Raw genomic sequence first — 17,130 nt, 5'->3', positions numbered from 1 at the left:
CAGTTCTCTGGCCATTGGCATTCTTTCTCCATTTTTTTAGGGTACTCTGCAAAACTCTCGTGCTGTGTACTATGATTTATCTTCCTCCTGTGGTCCCTAAATAGATACAATAAAAACAGATTTAGAATATTAATCTGACATAGTTTGGGCCACCATGGTCAAATACAAATTATTGACTAGGGGTGGTGAAAAATTGGAAAGGATAAAGTTAGACTCAGTTCTTAGTAACCATTCTTATGGCACTGTTTCTCAAAGCGCAGTCCACTGGATCCCTCATGGCATTTTTGGAGGGAAAACACAGATTTCCAGGCCCACCCTCACTCTGCAGGTTCAGAGTCTTTGGGGGCAGGGTAATGGAGTTTGCATTTCTGATGAGTTTCCTCCTGAGTTGGAGAAGCATGATCTTGGGCACCCCCGCCCCCCCAACACACACACACACACACACACACACACACACGCACGCACACACACACACACTAAAGAAATGCGTTGTGTTGTGAGTTCAGAGCTGGAATCTCTCCAGGGCTGAGGGGGAGGAGAACCAGGCAGGTGCAGGTGTGAGGGCAGGTGTGGGGCAGAGGGCCCAGGGATGTGCTATGGGCTGGGAGGAGTCCAGCTGCCATGGTGAGGACATGCACATCCAGTCTGTCGTGAGGCGACATATGCCGAGCTTGGTAAAAGGACAGTTAGGATTTGAGGTGTGACGGAAAGACGTGTAAAGGTTGTTGGCATATGTATGTGTCAGGAGGTGAATTTTGCAAAGGAGTAGGTTTATGGTGGTCCCACTGAAGAGGTCTGAGCATCCATCTGTGTCTGAGGGTCTGGCAGCAGAGGAGAGCGGGAGGAGGATAAGGAGTGGGGGAGGGGCCCGGCCTCCACCCCCCGGGGACTGTTTAGAGAGAAGCCAGGCCTCAGAGCCACTTGGGGAGCTGCATGAAAACTCAGATTTTTGAATGTGCACCAGCCCTTCTGCACGCTCTGGGAATCTGTATTTTTGAAGCTCCCCAGGTGATCTAAAGTGATGGGCCCTCCGAACAGCATTTGGAAGCACAGGGGCCATGCAAAAACTGACTTTGGGATCAGTGGACCTAGCTATGTGGCCTCGATCTAACCCCATGTGAGCCACACTTTCTTTATTTGTATGATGAAGACACAAATATTGTTTTCTTCCTCTTTTGATTTTTGTGAGAGTTAGGATTAAGAGCTGTGACACACTAGCAGAGTAGGCATTATTAGAGGTTGGCTCCAAACCCTGTGAGAACTGGGGTTCTAGGAGGGTAATTAGGGCAGGCTGTGCCAGTCCCTCAAGTATAGGAGTCAATAGAGGGATACAGTGCTTAGAACTGGGATATAGGGTAGGGTCTGATTTCCAGAACTGGAACTAGGAAAAGAAAAAAAAAGAGCAACAGTAACGTTAAGGTTTAAATAGCATTTACCAAGCAGCTCAGGTGCTTTTCTAAGCACTATACGTACAACCTTATGAGTTAAGTACTATTGTTATCTCCACTTTATAGATGAGAAAAGTGAGGCTCAGAAAGATATGTGTGTGGTCACACAGCCATTGTGTGGCAGAATCAAGTTTCAGACCCAAGCTCTCTGTCTCTGGGTCTTCAGCGACTGTTGTTGCCCATTTAAGCCAAGTACAAGATCAGAGTGACCCTCAAACCACAATGCTGAGTTTCAAAAGTAAGCTAGGCCTTGGGAAAAACATGGTCCTGGGTATTTGTCACACAATTCTAGTTGGAAAATTGTCCAGCCCTTTTATAATAAACTTAGAAAAGCTGGCGTTTTCATAACAGAAGCTGAGTTGTAGTAAATCTGCATTGTTGCCAAAGGCTTGATGAATTCTAACAAAAAAAAAATCCATTACATAAAATTGTCTTGTATTGAAAATCTCTTGCCCCTTTCTGTCTCATTATTGTGTTAAGATCGGACGCTACTCATGGGCGAATCAACACTTCAAATGGCCTCTCTGACCCTGTTCTTTCTCCCCTTATCTTTTGTCTCACGGATTCAATATTTATTCATTTGACATGAATCCAAATGTTTCATCAGAATTCCTTCCACCTTACACACAAAGCACTGGCATTAGTAAATACATTTGTTTAATTCTGAGAGTGTTTGTTAGAATTTCAGCAGTTTGTAATACTAAAACTCCTCTTTACCTTCTCCATACTCCCAGGGCATAACCTTCAGTAACAGAACAAATCAGGCCAGCCAGCAAGCTGCCAAGTCCTGCCGGCGCCTTGTCAAGGAACCCAGCTGGACCCATGTCTAATCAACATCTCCCAACACAACATCTCGGGGTCACTGAAGGAGATGACTAGAATTTGAAATTTTCCAAAGACTTCCAGTAGACATCGAATGCAAAAGGATACTTAGATTGCCTTTGCACCAAGCCGCTCTATCTGAGAGACAAAGTGGGAAGAATACAGGTGCCATTTTCACCTGAGAAGTCACACGAGCACATTCTACATTTAAACCTCTGCACATAGAATGAATGATGGTTATCGAAACAGCCCAAACCTCTACCGCGGTGCGAGAGATATAGCTCGAGAGGCAACCAGGCAGTCCCGGAATCAAGGAATGGATGACTACAAATATCAGGACAACTATGAGGGCTATGCCCCCAGTGACGGCTATTATCGTGGCAACGAGTCCAACCCAGAAGAAGACGCCCAGAGCGATGTTACAGAAGGCCACGATGAGGAGGATGAGATCTACGAGGGCGAGTACCAGGGCATTCCTCACCCGGATGACGTCAAGGCTAAGCAGGCCAAGAAGGCACCCTCCAGGGCGGATGGCCTTCGGGGCCAGGCAGACTTGCTGGCTGAGCGAATGGAAGATGAGGAGCAGCTGGCTCATCAGTATGAGACCATCATTGACGAGTGTGGCCACGGGCGCTTCCAGTGGATCCTGTTTTTCGTCTTGGGTTTGGCCCTGATGGCCGATGGGGTAGAAGTGTTCGTGGTGAGTTTTGCCCTGCCTAGTGCAGAGAAGGACATGTGTCTGTCCAGTTCCAAGAAAGGAATGCTTGGTAAGTGGAAATTTTCAAAGATCATCCTTCTCTTGACATTAAAATATAAAGGAGAAAGAGGAGTAAAATGTATATAGTACCTCTCACTGTTAGGGACCTTAAATCTATCACAATGTCCTTGCAACATTATCATTTTATACCCATTTTGCTGTTAAGGTATTTTTATCTCAGAGAAATTAATTGATTGTCTCAAATGTACACTACTAGTAAGTATTAGAGCTTAGATTCATACCTAGGTCTGACTCTCAAGCTCTTAGTTCTTTTTCCAAATCTTGTTGCCTCCTTGAGAGTCTGATTTGTCTCTTCTTCATATCAAACCATCTTCTTTATATCTAAATGACAAACACTCTTTGTGAGTAGCAGGCCAGAGGTCTCTTCCACTTAGTGCTTTTCTCTGTGTCCTTCCAGAATCCAGTCTGCTCCTGGTTTCTCTTGTATGTAAGTGCTAGCAGGCAGAATGCCCATGTGTCTTGGGCTGAGTATACCCACAGAGCCCCTGCAGGCTGCTGGGAACCACACTGTGGAGCACAGATGGATTCTGCAGGAGGGAGGACCAGCTCTGCAAATCAATGATCAGACTAACACCATGAGAGTCAAATGTTAGATACAAGGGCTTGAAGCAGAGAGGATTTTGTGAAGTTAGAGAATGGATGGGCACCAATGGTGTGGCATAGAAGAGATTCATCATAGTATAGACAAGGATTTGTCCTGGCTATTAAATGCCCTACAAAACACATCCATTCTCCAAACGTAAAGTCTATGCAATTGATGGTTTAGCAAACATTCCAGACTGAAACATGCTTATGGCCCTCCAGAACTCTATTAAATGCCCTACAAAACACATCCATTCTCCAAACGTAAAGTCTATGCAATTGATGGTTTAGCAAACATGCAGTTATTGAGAACTTACTATGAATCAGCTTCTGATTCCAGACGGAAACATGCTTATGGCCCTCCAGAACTCAAAATCTACCTAGCAACTTAGTTTATTCATTCAACAAATATTCATTACTTGCATTCTGTGTGCTAGTCTCTGCTCAGCCCCTGGAGAGAAGATATTGAACTAGACAGACATAGTCCTTGGCTCTCAAAGAACTTACATATAGCAGGACAAACAGGCATTAACAAATGCAGAAACGTATCTAATTACTGTAGGGCTACATGCTATGAAATGATTCTGGTTCCTAATACTTGTTTTACAGCAAGGGTTGGCAAACATTTTCTTTGAAGGCCCAGATAATAAACATTTTAGGCTTAGCAGGGCCAGATGGTCTCTGTCACCACTAATCAACTCTGTCTCTGTCACACAAAAGCAGCCATAGATGATATGTAAACAAATGGGCATGACTGTGTTCTAATAAAACTTTATTTACGAAAAAAGGTGGTGAGCTGGATTTAGCCTAAGGATTACAGTTTGCTGACCACTGATTTAGAGTCATCATAAATAAGACTAGATATAAAATAAAACATCTGCATGAAGAATTGTCCCTGAGGGGTTTAAAAAAATTGTTTTATCTATTCCCACTTAATTATAAGGACCATTTACAATGATTAGAACTGTGTCAGATATGACCATTAGGAAACCAAGAGACTGAGCATATACAAACAGAAGAAATGACCTGAGAAGCAAGGAAGTCACCTAGAGTTTTTAAACACCAACAGAATTTTAATACTGTTATTATTATATTATTATTATTATAATTATTAAAAGAATTCTGCTAAATACCTTCAAGTTTGAATAGATATTTTTAAAAGGGAAAAAAATAAAACAAACCCCAAACCAAACCAAACCGTCCCCAACTGATCTAAACATTTCCAAGACGTTCATTTGCTTTGTGATGTTCTCTGCTGAAGTCCTGGGTCCCTGTTAGTCCCAGTTGGCAATGTCAGAAATGATTTCATGCCTTTTTGGTCTCTCCACCACCCTGGTATCTGGCAGCCTCATTAACAGAGCTACAGCCTGGTCCACGCTTCTGCTGACTCCCAGGGCAAATGCTGGGAGTCAAGGGAACATGGTCCACATCTGTGCACTTTTGCCTTCAGCATCTGCTGAAGATACTGTGACTCAGCCCAAGAAGTCTCTGAGCAGAGACTTCTGTGCACTTGTGGGGTCTACTTTGTAGTCAAGGAAATGAATGTCTAAGTGGATCTGGGGAAGTGGATGATTGAAGGATCTTATGAGGCCATTTCCATATAGTGTTTCATATAACCTCATAATCACCGTGGTAGTTAGAGGATTTTTTAATCCTATTTTATCCCTTGCCTGTATCAAATAAATTAACACCAAAGTTTTCCCATAATGGTAAAAATACTCCTTAATCCGGAACTGGGGGCTAATCCTACTTTCATGCTGACCAAAGGAAAAAGAAAACAGTTTCAGGCAACAGTTCCATTTCTGTCTTCAGAATTTTATCTCCTGGAAGGATCTAGTCGCTTGGGGGTGTATTTTATTGCCTGTTAGTTTTTCTTGCCATCTGCAGTGGGAAAGGAGTCCTTTGCTTCAGACAATGACTTACGACCTCACAGGGGACCTGTGGGACCTGTTGTCGGTATGAACTATAGGGAGGAGGGGAGCAGTGTCAGATGGGCAGATTCATTAGAGTACATTGTGAGTTGAATTTCCCCAGCTGCTCAGAGATGGACGTATTACTCTGCCGTCATAAAATATTATCCTTTAATTGTTTAATACGCAAATTCAAGGTGAGCATCGGAGCAGACCATTCAACTTATGAGCCACTTTTTCTTTAGCCCTGAATTCAGAGTGTCAGTTCTTGAGAGGAGGGGCTACTCTGTGCCCCAGGGCCTGGCACAAACTACATGCTCAGTAAATACATCAAGCACCGTTATTTCGTTTGTATTCTATTTGTTGAGGTAATCATAAAGACCTTCTTAATTTCAAGGACAAGGAAATAGTCTCTATGTCTTAATGGGGGAGTGACAAGGTTCTGGAGAGCAGGTGGGACCAGAAACATTGCAGAGCCATTTTGTACAGTTCAAGCAGCTGTTGACCTTCTTTCGAACCAGTCCTTAGTGTGGCCTCTCTCAACAGCATGCGCTATTGACCTTCGGACTGGATAAGTCTGCTCTAGAAGGCTGTCCTGTGATTGTAGGATATTTAGCAGCATCCCTGGCCTCTACCAGCTCCCCATTATGACAAACGAAAGCGTCTCCAGATATTGGCAAACATCCTCGGGGGGACAGCATCACCTCCAGTTGAGAACCACAACTCTAGATGAGTGTTCTCCACCCTGTCTGTCCATTAGAGCAGCTGAGGCCCTGTTAAAACAGCGGGCCTTGCTCTGGAAGAGTTAAATCAGAATCTCTATGGGTGAGGTGTGGGCTTAGGCGTTTCTTTAACAACTCCCTGGCGGTTTTGTTGTGCAGCCCCAGAGAACTAGGTAGTTACATAGAGACTCAGGGTCACTTGGAGCTGCTGCGGTATCAGGGTTTTTGCTTATCTTGCTATGAAAGAACATTCCCCAAACGGTTTCCTTCTTATGTTCATGGTGGTGGTTGGGATATTTGCACGCACTTTGACCAGCATGAAAAAAATGGGGTCGTACCCCTAATTCCTGTTTACATTTTCACAGTGCATAGCAGGTTTTTAGTGGTTTTTATAGGTATTCTTATTTGAGCTTTACATGACCCTGGAGATCCCCAGTTTATGTGACAAGGGAAGTGTTGCTCAGGGACCTTAAGTAATGCGTGCTGGATTGCAGTCCGTAATGCAGTTTTCTTGTCCTGCATAGCCACTCATCGCCACTTGTGTTCACCAAGGGCTGTCTGGTAGTAAAGTAGGTGCTGGGCCTCCCCCGTCCAAGTGCTGGAGTCGGTTACAGCCTGTCTCTGTAGGTGAAAGGGTAACAAAAGGCTTAAGCAGCCGAACCTGAGAGGCCAGGTGCCAATTTTATGAGGCTCTGCAGGCTTCTTGGGGCATAGACTGTTAGCCCAGTGTCAGGCTGTGAAAAGGGTTCCAAAGAATGACCCATCACCCTATGTAGACGAGAATAGCAGATGCTCAAAGGTCTCCTCATGGCCCCTCCGCCAGGAACCATGTCGGACAGAGAACACTCAGGTCCAATGTAAAGTTCATGAATACACAGCTAATGGCCCCTTGTAGGCCAGTGGATGTAAAAATCCCTCTTTATTTATAGATCTCATGTAGCGCAAGCCCAGATGAGCTGGTTTCACTTTGCAAACGATCAATTTAGTTTCTGAGAAGGAAGCTTCAAAGTCTCAGACATTAGCAAGGTAGGGAAGAAGGAAGTGGGAGACAGATAGATGGTCTTAGGAATGTAATAGGCTATGACCTGCCCTGTGGGGCCCCCCCAAACAGACCGAATGTGAACCCCTCCTCTCTGAGGCTGGCCAGGGCTGCTCACTTGTGCAGAGTGTTTTCTGTTTCACATCACCGCAGAAGCCAGTGCATTCTGATCGTGTATCTTCTCACCCTGCTGCCTCTGGTGCTCAGAGGATATATTCTGGGTGAAAAGCATCTCTAGAGATGGAGAGAGGTTTGCGATATGGATCAGCTCTCCAGAGCAAATCTGGCATTGTGTCTTAAGAACCACAAACTCATTAAGCCCTTTTGACCTCGTGATTCCATTTCTTGAAATCAATTCCGAGAAAATAACCAGCATTGCAGACAAAAGCATATGCACAAAGATGTTCTTCGTTGAGCTATTTGTCAGGTGGAAAAAAATAAGTTGTGAAACTTCCTGCTCAGAATGGTCCCGACCGCGTAAATACAGGACATAGTCATATGTGTACAAATACGAGGAATAAAACGTGCTGACAGCAGCCGTGCGTTTCTCGAACAAGTATTGGCGAAGCGCTTGCTATGTGCCAGGGTCCGCTAGATGCCAGAGACACACTGAGGACGGAATCAATACAGTCCCTGCCTCTAGGAGTTCACTGTGAAAGGAGTTTGACAAATCTCGTATAAGAGCAAATAGATATATGTGATACAAAGAAAGGAACGGTATGTAATAGAAAGAGTAGGAGGGATGACAGGATGGAAGTCAGCAAACTGTGGCCCACAGGGCTGGGGCTTGTTTTTGTTTTTACATTTGTAAAGGATTGTAAAGAAAAAAATAGGAAAAAGAAGAATATGTCACAGAAACCATAGAACATTTGCAAAATAAATTATTTACAGGAAAATATTTATTCTGTTTTTTGTTGTTGTTGTTGTTGTTGTTTTTAATGGAAAAAGTTAGTTGAGCCCTAGTTTGGAACATCACAGATGCCTCTCTAAGGAGATGACATTGAATCCGGGAATTTAAGAAATCTAAATAAGAGTTAGCAAAAAAATATATACATAAAAAAAGTTTCCCCACTGGAAGTCTTGTTAGAGAAAACTTGAAAAATATTTCAGTCTAAAAAGAGCTTTTTATTGTAATCCGGGTGCTTCTGCAGGTAAGGAAAGAAGGAAAGATATTTAAAGGGTATGCTGCTATAAATAAGCTGCTTCTGCTAGTCACTGTCCTCTTTCCTGAAATTCCTTTAATATGTGGTTGGTTTGATTTTAAAATACCACCAACTTATTTTCACTTTTCTAATCCCGGTTCTTTCTTAGGTCACAGCCTATTCTCTGCTGCGCTGCTCATAACAACAATAGCAACTTTCATTAGTTGTGCATTTGCTTTCATGCTAGGCATCCTGCTAGATACTTTCAATCTGCTGTCCTACATAATGCTAACAACTCTGCAAGATGAGCACTGTTATCTGAATTTCACAAATAGGGAGCCATGATCAGAGGGGCTGAAGGTGTTGCCCACGGCCATGCTGCTGGTAATCAGGGGAGCCAGGACTGTGGCCCAGATCATCTTGCCGTCCAGACTGGGCTCTTCCTTTCATGGCACCTGTCAGTGCAGGCTTCTCCCTTGTCCCAGGAGGGGTACTCCTTTTCCTCTGTGGTGTTATCACCGATGAAAAGCCCTTCTCACCCCACTCCCCCAATTCAGCAAGCAGTAACCATGGTTCTTAACTTTCTTAAAAAGCTCAGTGCATCAGGGGACATTGCTCTAATATGCGACTGAGCTTGTTGAGTGGACTTGAAGGGTGGTAGACTTTCGAACTAGTCCGTTATCTGCTTCCTGCTAAAGTAATTTTTGATAACTCCATTGCACTCTAATTTTCCAAATTTATTGTCTTAATTTCTTCCGCTAAAGACAGATTTTAAATTAGTTTAATAGCACAGCCATTCCAGAAGAGTCATTCATTTCATATTTCTCTTCTCTGTGCCTGAGCCCACCTTTCCTCCATTGTTTATTTCTGTAGACTCCTAAGACAGTGCAGGGGAGGAAAAACTTCTTCTCTCTACATCCTAGGTTCAAATTAAACTGGCAAAAGACAGATTAACAAGAGAAAAACAGAGTTTATTAACACATACAGTGTGTATGCATATGAGTAACTCAGAGGAATGGTTAGAACTTGGGCTCAGATAGCATCTTCACAAAGAACTATAAATTCGTAGAAGAGCGACAAGACAAGGGAAAAAGGTTTTGGGCTTTCCTGCATGGTAAACTGTGGAAAGGTAAATATATGGGGAAACCTAATGGAAGATAAGATTGTTTTAGTAAGGTGTTTCCCCCCCCTTTTTTATTATATTTATCATTAGATCTATTTCTGTCAGTGGATGTGGACTCTCCTGAAAAAAAAAAATTACAGTTTGTATTGTTAGCAGAGCCTTTTCCTGAATCCTTCTCCACTCTCAATGCACCATAGATAATCAACAATATATCTTTTGAGATGGTTTGATACAAAGATGTTCAAATGTGCAACAGAGAATATGTTAAAAAATGGTACTTTGTGCTTACTATGTGCCAGGCACATTGCATACATAAGGTCATTTAACTTACCCAGAGATCTCCATTGATAGGTATTAATCTCCTCATTTTGTAGATGAAGAAAATGAGGATCGGAGAAGTTACTGACTCTGACAGTAGGTCCCACAACCAGAAAGTGCCAACCCAAGCTCTGCCCCAGGTGTGCCTGCCTCCAAAGCCTATGCTCTTTGCCGCAGGCCAAGCCGCTTGCTTTCGCATGCGTCCCCGCGCTTAGATGCACTGTCATTTCTGAAGGAAGTCGTTCCATTTCCAAAGTTATGAGATCTCACAAGGAGCCTGCAGTGTTTCCTTAAGAACCGCACTAAATCAGTGGCTGTTTTTAAAGCAACGAATATATCAAAGTCAGTAAGGTAACTCATGAGTACTCCTCTTAGTCCTGTGTCTGGGCTGATAAGAGTCTCTGCTGATTGAATTTAAGCCTGCTTTTAGGCAAATGTGGGGCAGGGCAGACTCTCCTGTTTCTTTCTTTTTTTTTCTTTTTTTTTTTCTTTTTTGGTCTGCTGTTTCTCAGCTGTCTTGAGCTCAAAATAATCCTTATACCAAAATGGCGTATTTTGGGTGGCATATTCTGAACTTCTACAACAGTATTTTTAGAGGCATTTCGTGTTCCCTCTAGTTTCTCTTTTGCCTTGGACAGTGAGGTTTGGTAGCAAAAACACCAGGCTTGGAGCTAGGAGACTAGAAGGGCAGGTGTGCAGATCCTGGGCCAGCAACAAGGCTCCTGGAGAGTCACTGACTTTCTCGGCCTCCGCATGTGGTTAAGCTAAGGGGTCGGATTCAGTATCTAACCTCTAAGATTCATTTATTCCTTTGTGTGACTGGTTCAGTCAATACATAACCAGGAGACAGAAATTACACCATATTTGAACAGAGAGATTTAATATACAAATTATTAATTGGACAGGTGAAATATTTTTAAAAAGCATACTGAAGTTTATGAATGCAGGGAGCAGTTGCCACTCCTAGGGATAGGGGAATAAAGGGAAGAAATGGGAATTATTATAACTTAGAAACTCAGAGAAAGGGCCTCATGGAGCTATAGTTCAGATCTCTGGAGAGTGGCCCTGGCTGGATGCTGTTGGTGTGGGCGAGGAGGGAAGGGCAGGATGTGGCTGGTTCTGCTAACAAGATTCAGATGCTACCATGGAAAGACATTGCTGCTGCTAGTGGAGAAGTTATTTCTCCGGTAAAATTTACAGGAGCAGAAAGCACAGGTCTCTCTCTTCCTTGCTTCTCTAACCTTCAAGCCTCTTTCTAGCGTCCCCTACTGGCAAGGCCTAGCCGGGAGTGGCCAGCAAGGCACAGTGTGGTTAGTGGACAGAGTAAGGGCTAGAAGGATGGCTTCCTAGAAGGGTGGCTTCCGAGCTGAGAGACTGGCTCAGTGTTTATAGCTTAATAACTGGCACAGTGTTCATCGCTGGGATTGCAAATCGGTGTCCTGGAAGGGTCACTCAGGCTTGCTTGGTGGAGATGAGTCATGGCAGTGGCAGATGGTTTTAAGATACCCTCAATGGTGAGCAAGGCAGTCCTGCTAGCCACAACAATGGCTCAGAACTGAGAAGATTAAGTCTGCAGGGAACCAGATGTTGAAAACCCTTGGCTGGTCAGAGCTGGATCAGGCAGATCAACTCATAGTCTAGCCGAGAACACTGGCCCACACATTATTGCAATACAGCATGACACATACTATGCGTCGGGTTTGTACATTGTGATTCATTATCTCTAATGTCAGTGACCTGATATAGTGGGAAATCAGTAAATCTTCTGAGCTGGGGGCTGGGAAATTGATGAAATAGGGGGAATAGAAAATCCTCACTCTGTCATTTCTCTGTGACTCTTCCACGTATGCAGAGAAACCGCCCCAGGAGAGAACCCAGGAGCACACGCTTGGCAGTTTCCCCTGGAGTTCCTCGTCTGGCTTCATTCAGGTCTTTGCCCAAATGTCCCATCTCCATGAAAAGTTCCTGAATCACCGTATTTAAAATTGCCACCTTCCACACCGGCTCTCCCTATTCCTCCCTCTACCCCACCACCACTTTGCTGCATTATGTTTTCTCTGTAACCTTTACCAGTAGCCCACTTGTTATATATTTTACTCACTTTTTTGTTTACTCTCTTTCCTACTTCCAGAGTGTAAGCAGGGATTTTCATGTGTTTGCACCCTGTTGCTTCCCTGATAGCAGGCATTTAATAAATACTTGTAGACTCACAGGCATATTTCATGAAGCGACGTCATATACTGAAAAGAAAAAGGAGCTAACATATTTCATGGCTTTGAGCAATATAGAAGTGAAGAGTTATAATGCAGGCGAGTGCAGAAAATTTTAGTGTAAATCATTAACACCAAAGTTATCATCTCATTTCATAGAATAAAATAATAAAAGTTATTATAATGGCATCCCCATGTTAACTGCAGCATTGTCTACAGAAACAACCTAAGTGTTCAGAGGAGAACAAATGGATAAAGAAAATGTGATTTATGGATTTGTTATACACATGCACACACAGTGGAATATTATTCAGCCATAAAAAAGAACAAAATCTTGTCATTTGGAACAACATGGATGGACTTGGAGAGCATTATGCTAAGTGAAATGCTAAGTCAGACAAAGGCAGATACCGTAAGATCTCACTTATGTGTGGAATCGTAAAATGAAACAAAACACCAAACTAATAGATACGGAGAACAGGTTGGTGGTTGCTGCAGGGAGTGGCGGTTGGTGGTTGCGTGAAAAAAAGTCAAAAGGTACAAACTTCGATTTTAGAATAATTAAGTCTTCGGCCGGTAACGTACAACATGGAGATAATGTACAGCATGGCAACTATACGTAATCACACTATATTGCCTATTTGAAAGTTGCTAAGAGAATAAATCTGAAAAGTTCTCGTCACAAAAAAAAAAAAAAATTCTGCAACTGTGTATGGTGACAGATGTTCGCTAGATGTATTGCAGTGACCATTTCACAATGTATATGAATATTGAATCAGCATGTTGTACACCTGAAACTAATATAATGTATGTCAGTTAACCTTCAATAAAAATTAATTAATTAATTAATTAATTAAAGAAATCTGCCACTGGGAAGATAAAGCAGAGCGTGGTTAGAGTTCTGCTTTTGGGGACCTACCTTCAAGCCCATGTACCAGCTAATTGCAGCTCTTATACTGGTCCTTCCTAGACACATCTGCATAAATAAAGCACCTGCAGGTCTAGGAGAGGCTTCCTTTCTGTGAAAGACAATTTATATTCATTGTTTGATTTGCAGTCAAGGCTGGGCAAAAGGGTACTTCTGAAATTTGTCTTTAGCATTTTGTCTGCATGAAAGCCATTCTGCAAAGTTTCCTCCCTGGGTTTAGTCAATACTGTATATACTTATCACAATCTTTGATAATGAGCGAGCATGCAATATTTAATAGGCAAGGATTATCCGTCTGCTTCTGGAGGTTTGCCACCTCTGTGAGGATGCTGGCTTTCATTAAAATACCATATACATGTCTACAGCAATATATTTATATGATAGCTTAAATTAACTGATTTTATTATAAGGCAAGTTGTAGTTCCATGTGCTTAAGAAAAGACAGCTCATTGGTGCTCTCTTCCACATTCCCCTAAGAAATTTGAACATTGGAAAAGGCCCTTTTGGGATGTATAATAAAATTTGGATGTTTAAAAAATAGCTCATCTTATTGGCAATTGCTGTTTTTCACATGCACTGTCTTCTTCCTTCCCAATGGTCCCTGTTCCTGCTTTGCTTAAAAATAAAATGACAGCCTTTCCTTCTCCTGTGGATTATGTACCTAAAAGAGTAGACTTTACGAAAGGCACAGCAAACCCAGTTACGGTTCATCTACTTTAATATGTGTACAATGTGTAAACCCATGAGACTGGTTTTTTTTTTTTTTTTTAATAGCATTCCTATGAAGTCGAATTTGTACAGAACTTCTAATTTGCCATGAACATCTGTCACATTCCAGCTTTTATGTCAGTGACGTGGCATTTCTAGGATGCATAAAAATGGGCGTCTGATTTTCTAAAACATCACATGGTCTCTAACAATTGTATTCTTTCTCTCTCTCCCCCCTCCTCCCCGCCCCCAGGGCTGATAGTCTACCTAGGAATGATGGCAGGGGCCTTCATCCTGGGGGGTCTGGCCGATAAGTTGGGGAGGAAGAAAGTCCTCAGCATGTCTCTGGCCGTCAACGCATCCTTCGCCTCTCTCTCCTCCTTCGTGCAGGGATACGGAGCCTTCCTCTTCTGCCGACTCATCTCGGGCATAGGGTGTGTAATCTCAGAGCTTCCTGCACCACTGGATCTTCCTACACCACTGCTCCACCCATCCTGGTACTCGGCTCTGACTGGTACCTCCGGAAAATCCTGAACTGAGTTTTTTGTTCAGCTTCCAAGATACTATATTAAAGTTGAACCTTAGAAAGGGGCCAGGTTGTAAAGTCAGTGTATAATATCAAAATAACTTGATGTTGCCTTGGCCAGTCTTTCAGATTCACTGGGTTGATTCACCACAGCCTAAGGGTGGGATCTAAGCAACTTGGTTTCTGCTATGACCATTTTTGGTATATGACTTGATTCTTTCTTTCTGACATTTTCTCTCTGCAGTATTGGGGGTGCTCTGCCCATTGTTTTTGCCTATTTTTCTGAATTCTTATCTCGGGAGAAGCGAGGAGAGCACCTCAGTTGGTTGGGCATCTTCTGGATGACCGGGGGCATCTATGCATCTGCCATGGCCTGGAGCATCATTCCACACTATGGTGAGCACTTGCTTTAGGACTGCCCTGCCCCCCTGCCCCGGGGCCCTTGTTGCTATGGTGCCTGTGACATTTCCTGTTCTCAACCTTATTCCCTACATTCACACAGAGTTCCTGTGTATGACCTTGATCTTTCTAAAGAACTGACACACTGGAGACACATTGCTAATTTCAGTATATGTCTTTCTGGAAATAATATAGTCTGTCCTTCCCCACTTCTTCCCTCCTTCCCTCCCCTCTTCCTCTTCCCTTCCTTTTATTTGAAAGGATTTCACCTGTTATCTCCTCCAGTTCTCCTCCCCTGAAAAAGTTATAATCCTGTCGTATAGATGATGTAACAGAAGCCAAGGGAACTTGGTGATTTGGCCAAGGTCACACCCCTGGCATGACCTTGAGTCCTGATGTTCCCCCCTACCACCCTGAGCCCCCATGCAGTACTCTCGTAGACTGCGGAAGTAGAACAGCCCCTCCAGACAAGTCTCGGTTTTCAGCCAGGACAATTTTATTATCCTGGATAATTTCAAAAAATGGATTCTCTAGACAGAGGTCTGGTAATGTTAACTTTCACTGTCGGTTTGATTAAAATTAAAGTAGGGAGAAGGCAGCAGTTTTGAATTTGATTATGCCTTTTGAGTCTCTCGGGCAATAAATACCATCGACATCCTTCAAAATCATTTTTGGCAAACCACTAATTATGGGTGTAGGCTTTGCCATGAAGTAGAATCCTATAGACCTATAGGGGGTAGCAGACCACTGCCCTGAAGCTAACCGACGCTCTCTGCTTCCCTTGTTTTAAGTCTGATCCTCTGTGTTCTGAGCCACAGGAGGCTTCACGTATATCTTTTTAAAGAAGTTTTAGTACAGACAGTGCCTATGTATCAGTTAAGGTAAAGCTGGGGGCGTTACCACGATAATCTAATAACCCCTGAAATCTCAGTGGTTTAACACAATCGACAGTTCTCCCTCCTGTAGAGTCTGGCTGATGTGTCTGATCTGCGAGTGGCTCTGTCCCATTGATAATTTGGGGACTCAGACTCCATCTAGCATGTGTTTCATCATCTTCAACGTGGAGCTTGAGGGCCTCTGGTTTGGGAAAAGAACATGGGCAGTTGCACATGGGTGGTTTAAAGAGCAGGCTAGGGAGTGGAGCACATCCTTTCTGCTCACGTCTCATGGCCCCAAATCTGTAATATGATCACACCCCACTGCAGGGGACACTTGGAAATGCCACCTAGCTGTGTGCCCGGAGAGAAGAAACGCCTCCCCTCCCTCCGTAATTCTTGCTATAGCATCATTTCCCCTGTTAACTAATGCAGATGTGTGAACACTGAGAAACTATTTCTACATTTAAATTATGTGAGTAAAACCCTTTTTGGAGAGGGAGTACAATTACAGTCTGGATCAAAGCTGAGTCAAAGCAGTGGTGCTGTGTAATTTGGGACGAGTTGCTCCATCTCCTCCAGCCTTGGTTCCTTTACCTACAAAACGGAGTGGGGAAGGAAGCAAAGAGAACTGACTGTAGCAAGTTGTCCAGCCCTAATGTTCTGCAACGCTTGGGATGCAAAGGGCAGCGTTGGACTTGCTTCCCTCATAGGAAGCACCAGCAACTCTAGGCCTCCTACATGCAGACTGTTTGCATCACATGGGGTTGAGGAAAGGTCTTTGGCTCCCCTCCGATTGGACCAGCTTTGGTCATGTGCCCACTTCAGCCAATTGCTGTACCCCAGAGGATACCAGGGTCTGAATGGTTTCCATACATTTTATTCCTCACTCCTGGCACTGGTGCCGGGGTCGGTCCCACCCAAACCACATGTGTGCGTGGAGACGGAAGGACTGGGGGATGTCGTGAGGGGAGCAACCCATGATAGTCACTATAAACCACATCATTTTCTCAATTCATTTTACACACCCAAACACATACCAACATCTGGGTGTCTGGTTTCTAAGAAAGCAATAAAATCATTCATGTTGGGAGCACGGTGACCAAGACTGAATGGGATGCCCACGGTAGAGGGGCTGCATGGCTGCTGGCTGACCACTGCTGGACAGTATCAGGGTTTGTGTTTAAATATTTTACCCCAAATGGACAATTTTTTTTCATTTGTATGCCTATTTGAAATCTGTGACTTTTACATTCCATTTAAAATAATACAAGTTTCTTGGATGATCTGGCTCAAATGAAAGAGGCATTAGCTTGGGGGAAACCCATCCTAGAAATATGGTGGACTTGAATCACAGTCTAACAGCAGTGATTGTTTATTTTAAGCCTCATTTTACCAGGACTAGATGTTTTGTCCATAGTGAACCGGACATCTGACGATATTTCTCAATACATCTAAGACATTAATCCTCTAACCGCTCCCTGCCTCCCTTCCCCTCAGCAGAGCAAATGCAAAGGTAGCTACAGAAAAGAGACTGATGTTTGTGCATGGCTGTGCTACCCATTTAATTGTTTTTGCAAGAGTGAAGGGATAGGAGGTC

The 17,130-nt window shown here is 43.5% G+C and overlaps 1 protein-coding gene across 1 annotated transcript in view; it reads left to right on the top strand.

The window, feature by feature from the left end:
- Positions 1–2,175: 2,175 nt before the first annotated feature.
- SV2B (synaptic vesicle glycoprotein 2B) overlaps positions 2,176–17,130 on the top strand; it is a 40,014-nt gene continuing 25,059 nt past the window's right edge. Inside the window, exons 1-3 of the mRNA XM_006905342.2 lie at positions 2,176–3,037; positions 13,984–14,164; positions 14,501–14,652. Of these exons, the coding sequence (XP_006905404.1) occupies positions 2,497–3,037; positions 13,984–14,164; positions 14,501–14,652 (874 nt within the window). The 5' untranslated portion in view covers positions 2,176–2,496. The remainder of the gene's footprint in view (positions 3,038–13,983; positions 14,165–14,500; positions 14,653–17,130) is intronic.

This window comes from Pteropus alecto, unplaced genomic scaffold, assembly GCF_000325575.1.
Source record: "Pteropus alecto unplaced genomic scaffold, ASM32557v1 scaffold60, whole genome shotgun sequence".
NCBI classification, from domain to species: domain Eukaryota; kingdom Metazoa; phylum Chordata; class Mammalia; order Chiroptera; family Pteropodidae; genus Pteropus; species Pteropus alecto.
Note: the sequence above shows the minus strand (reverse complement) of the source record. Positions and strands in the feature narration are given on the sequence as shown.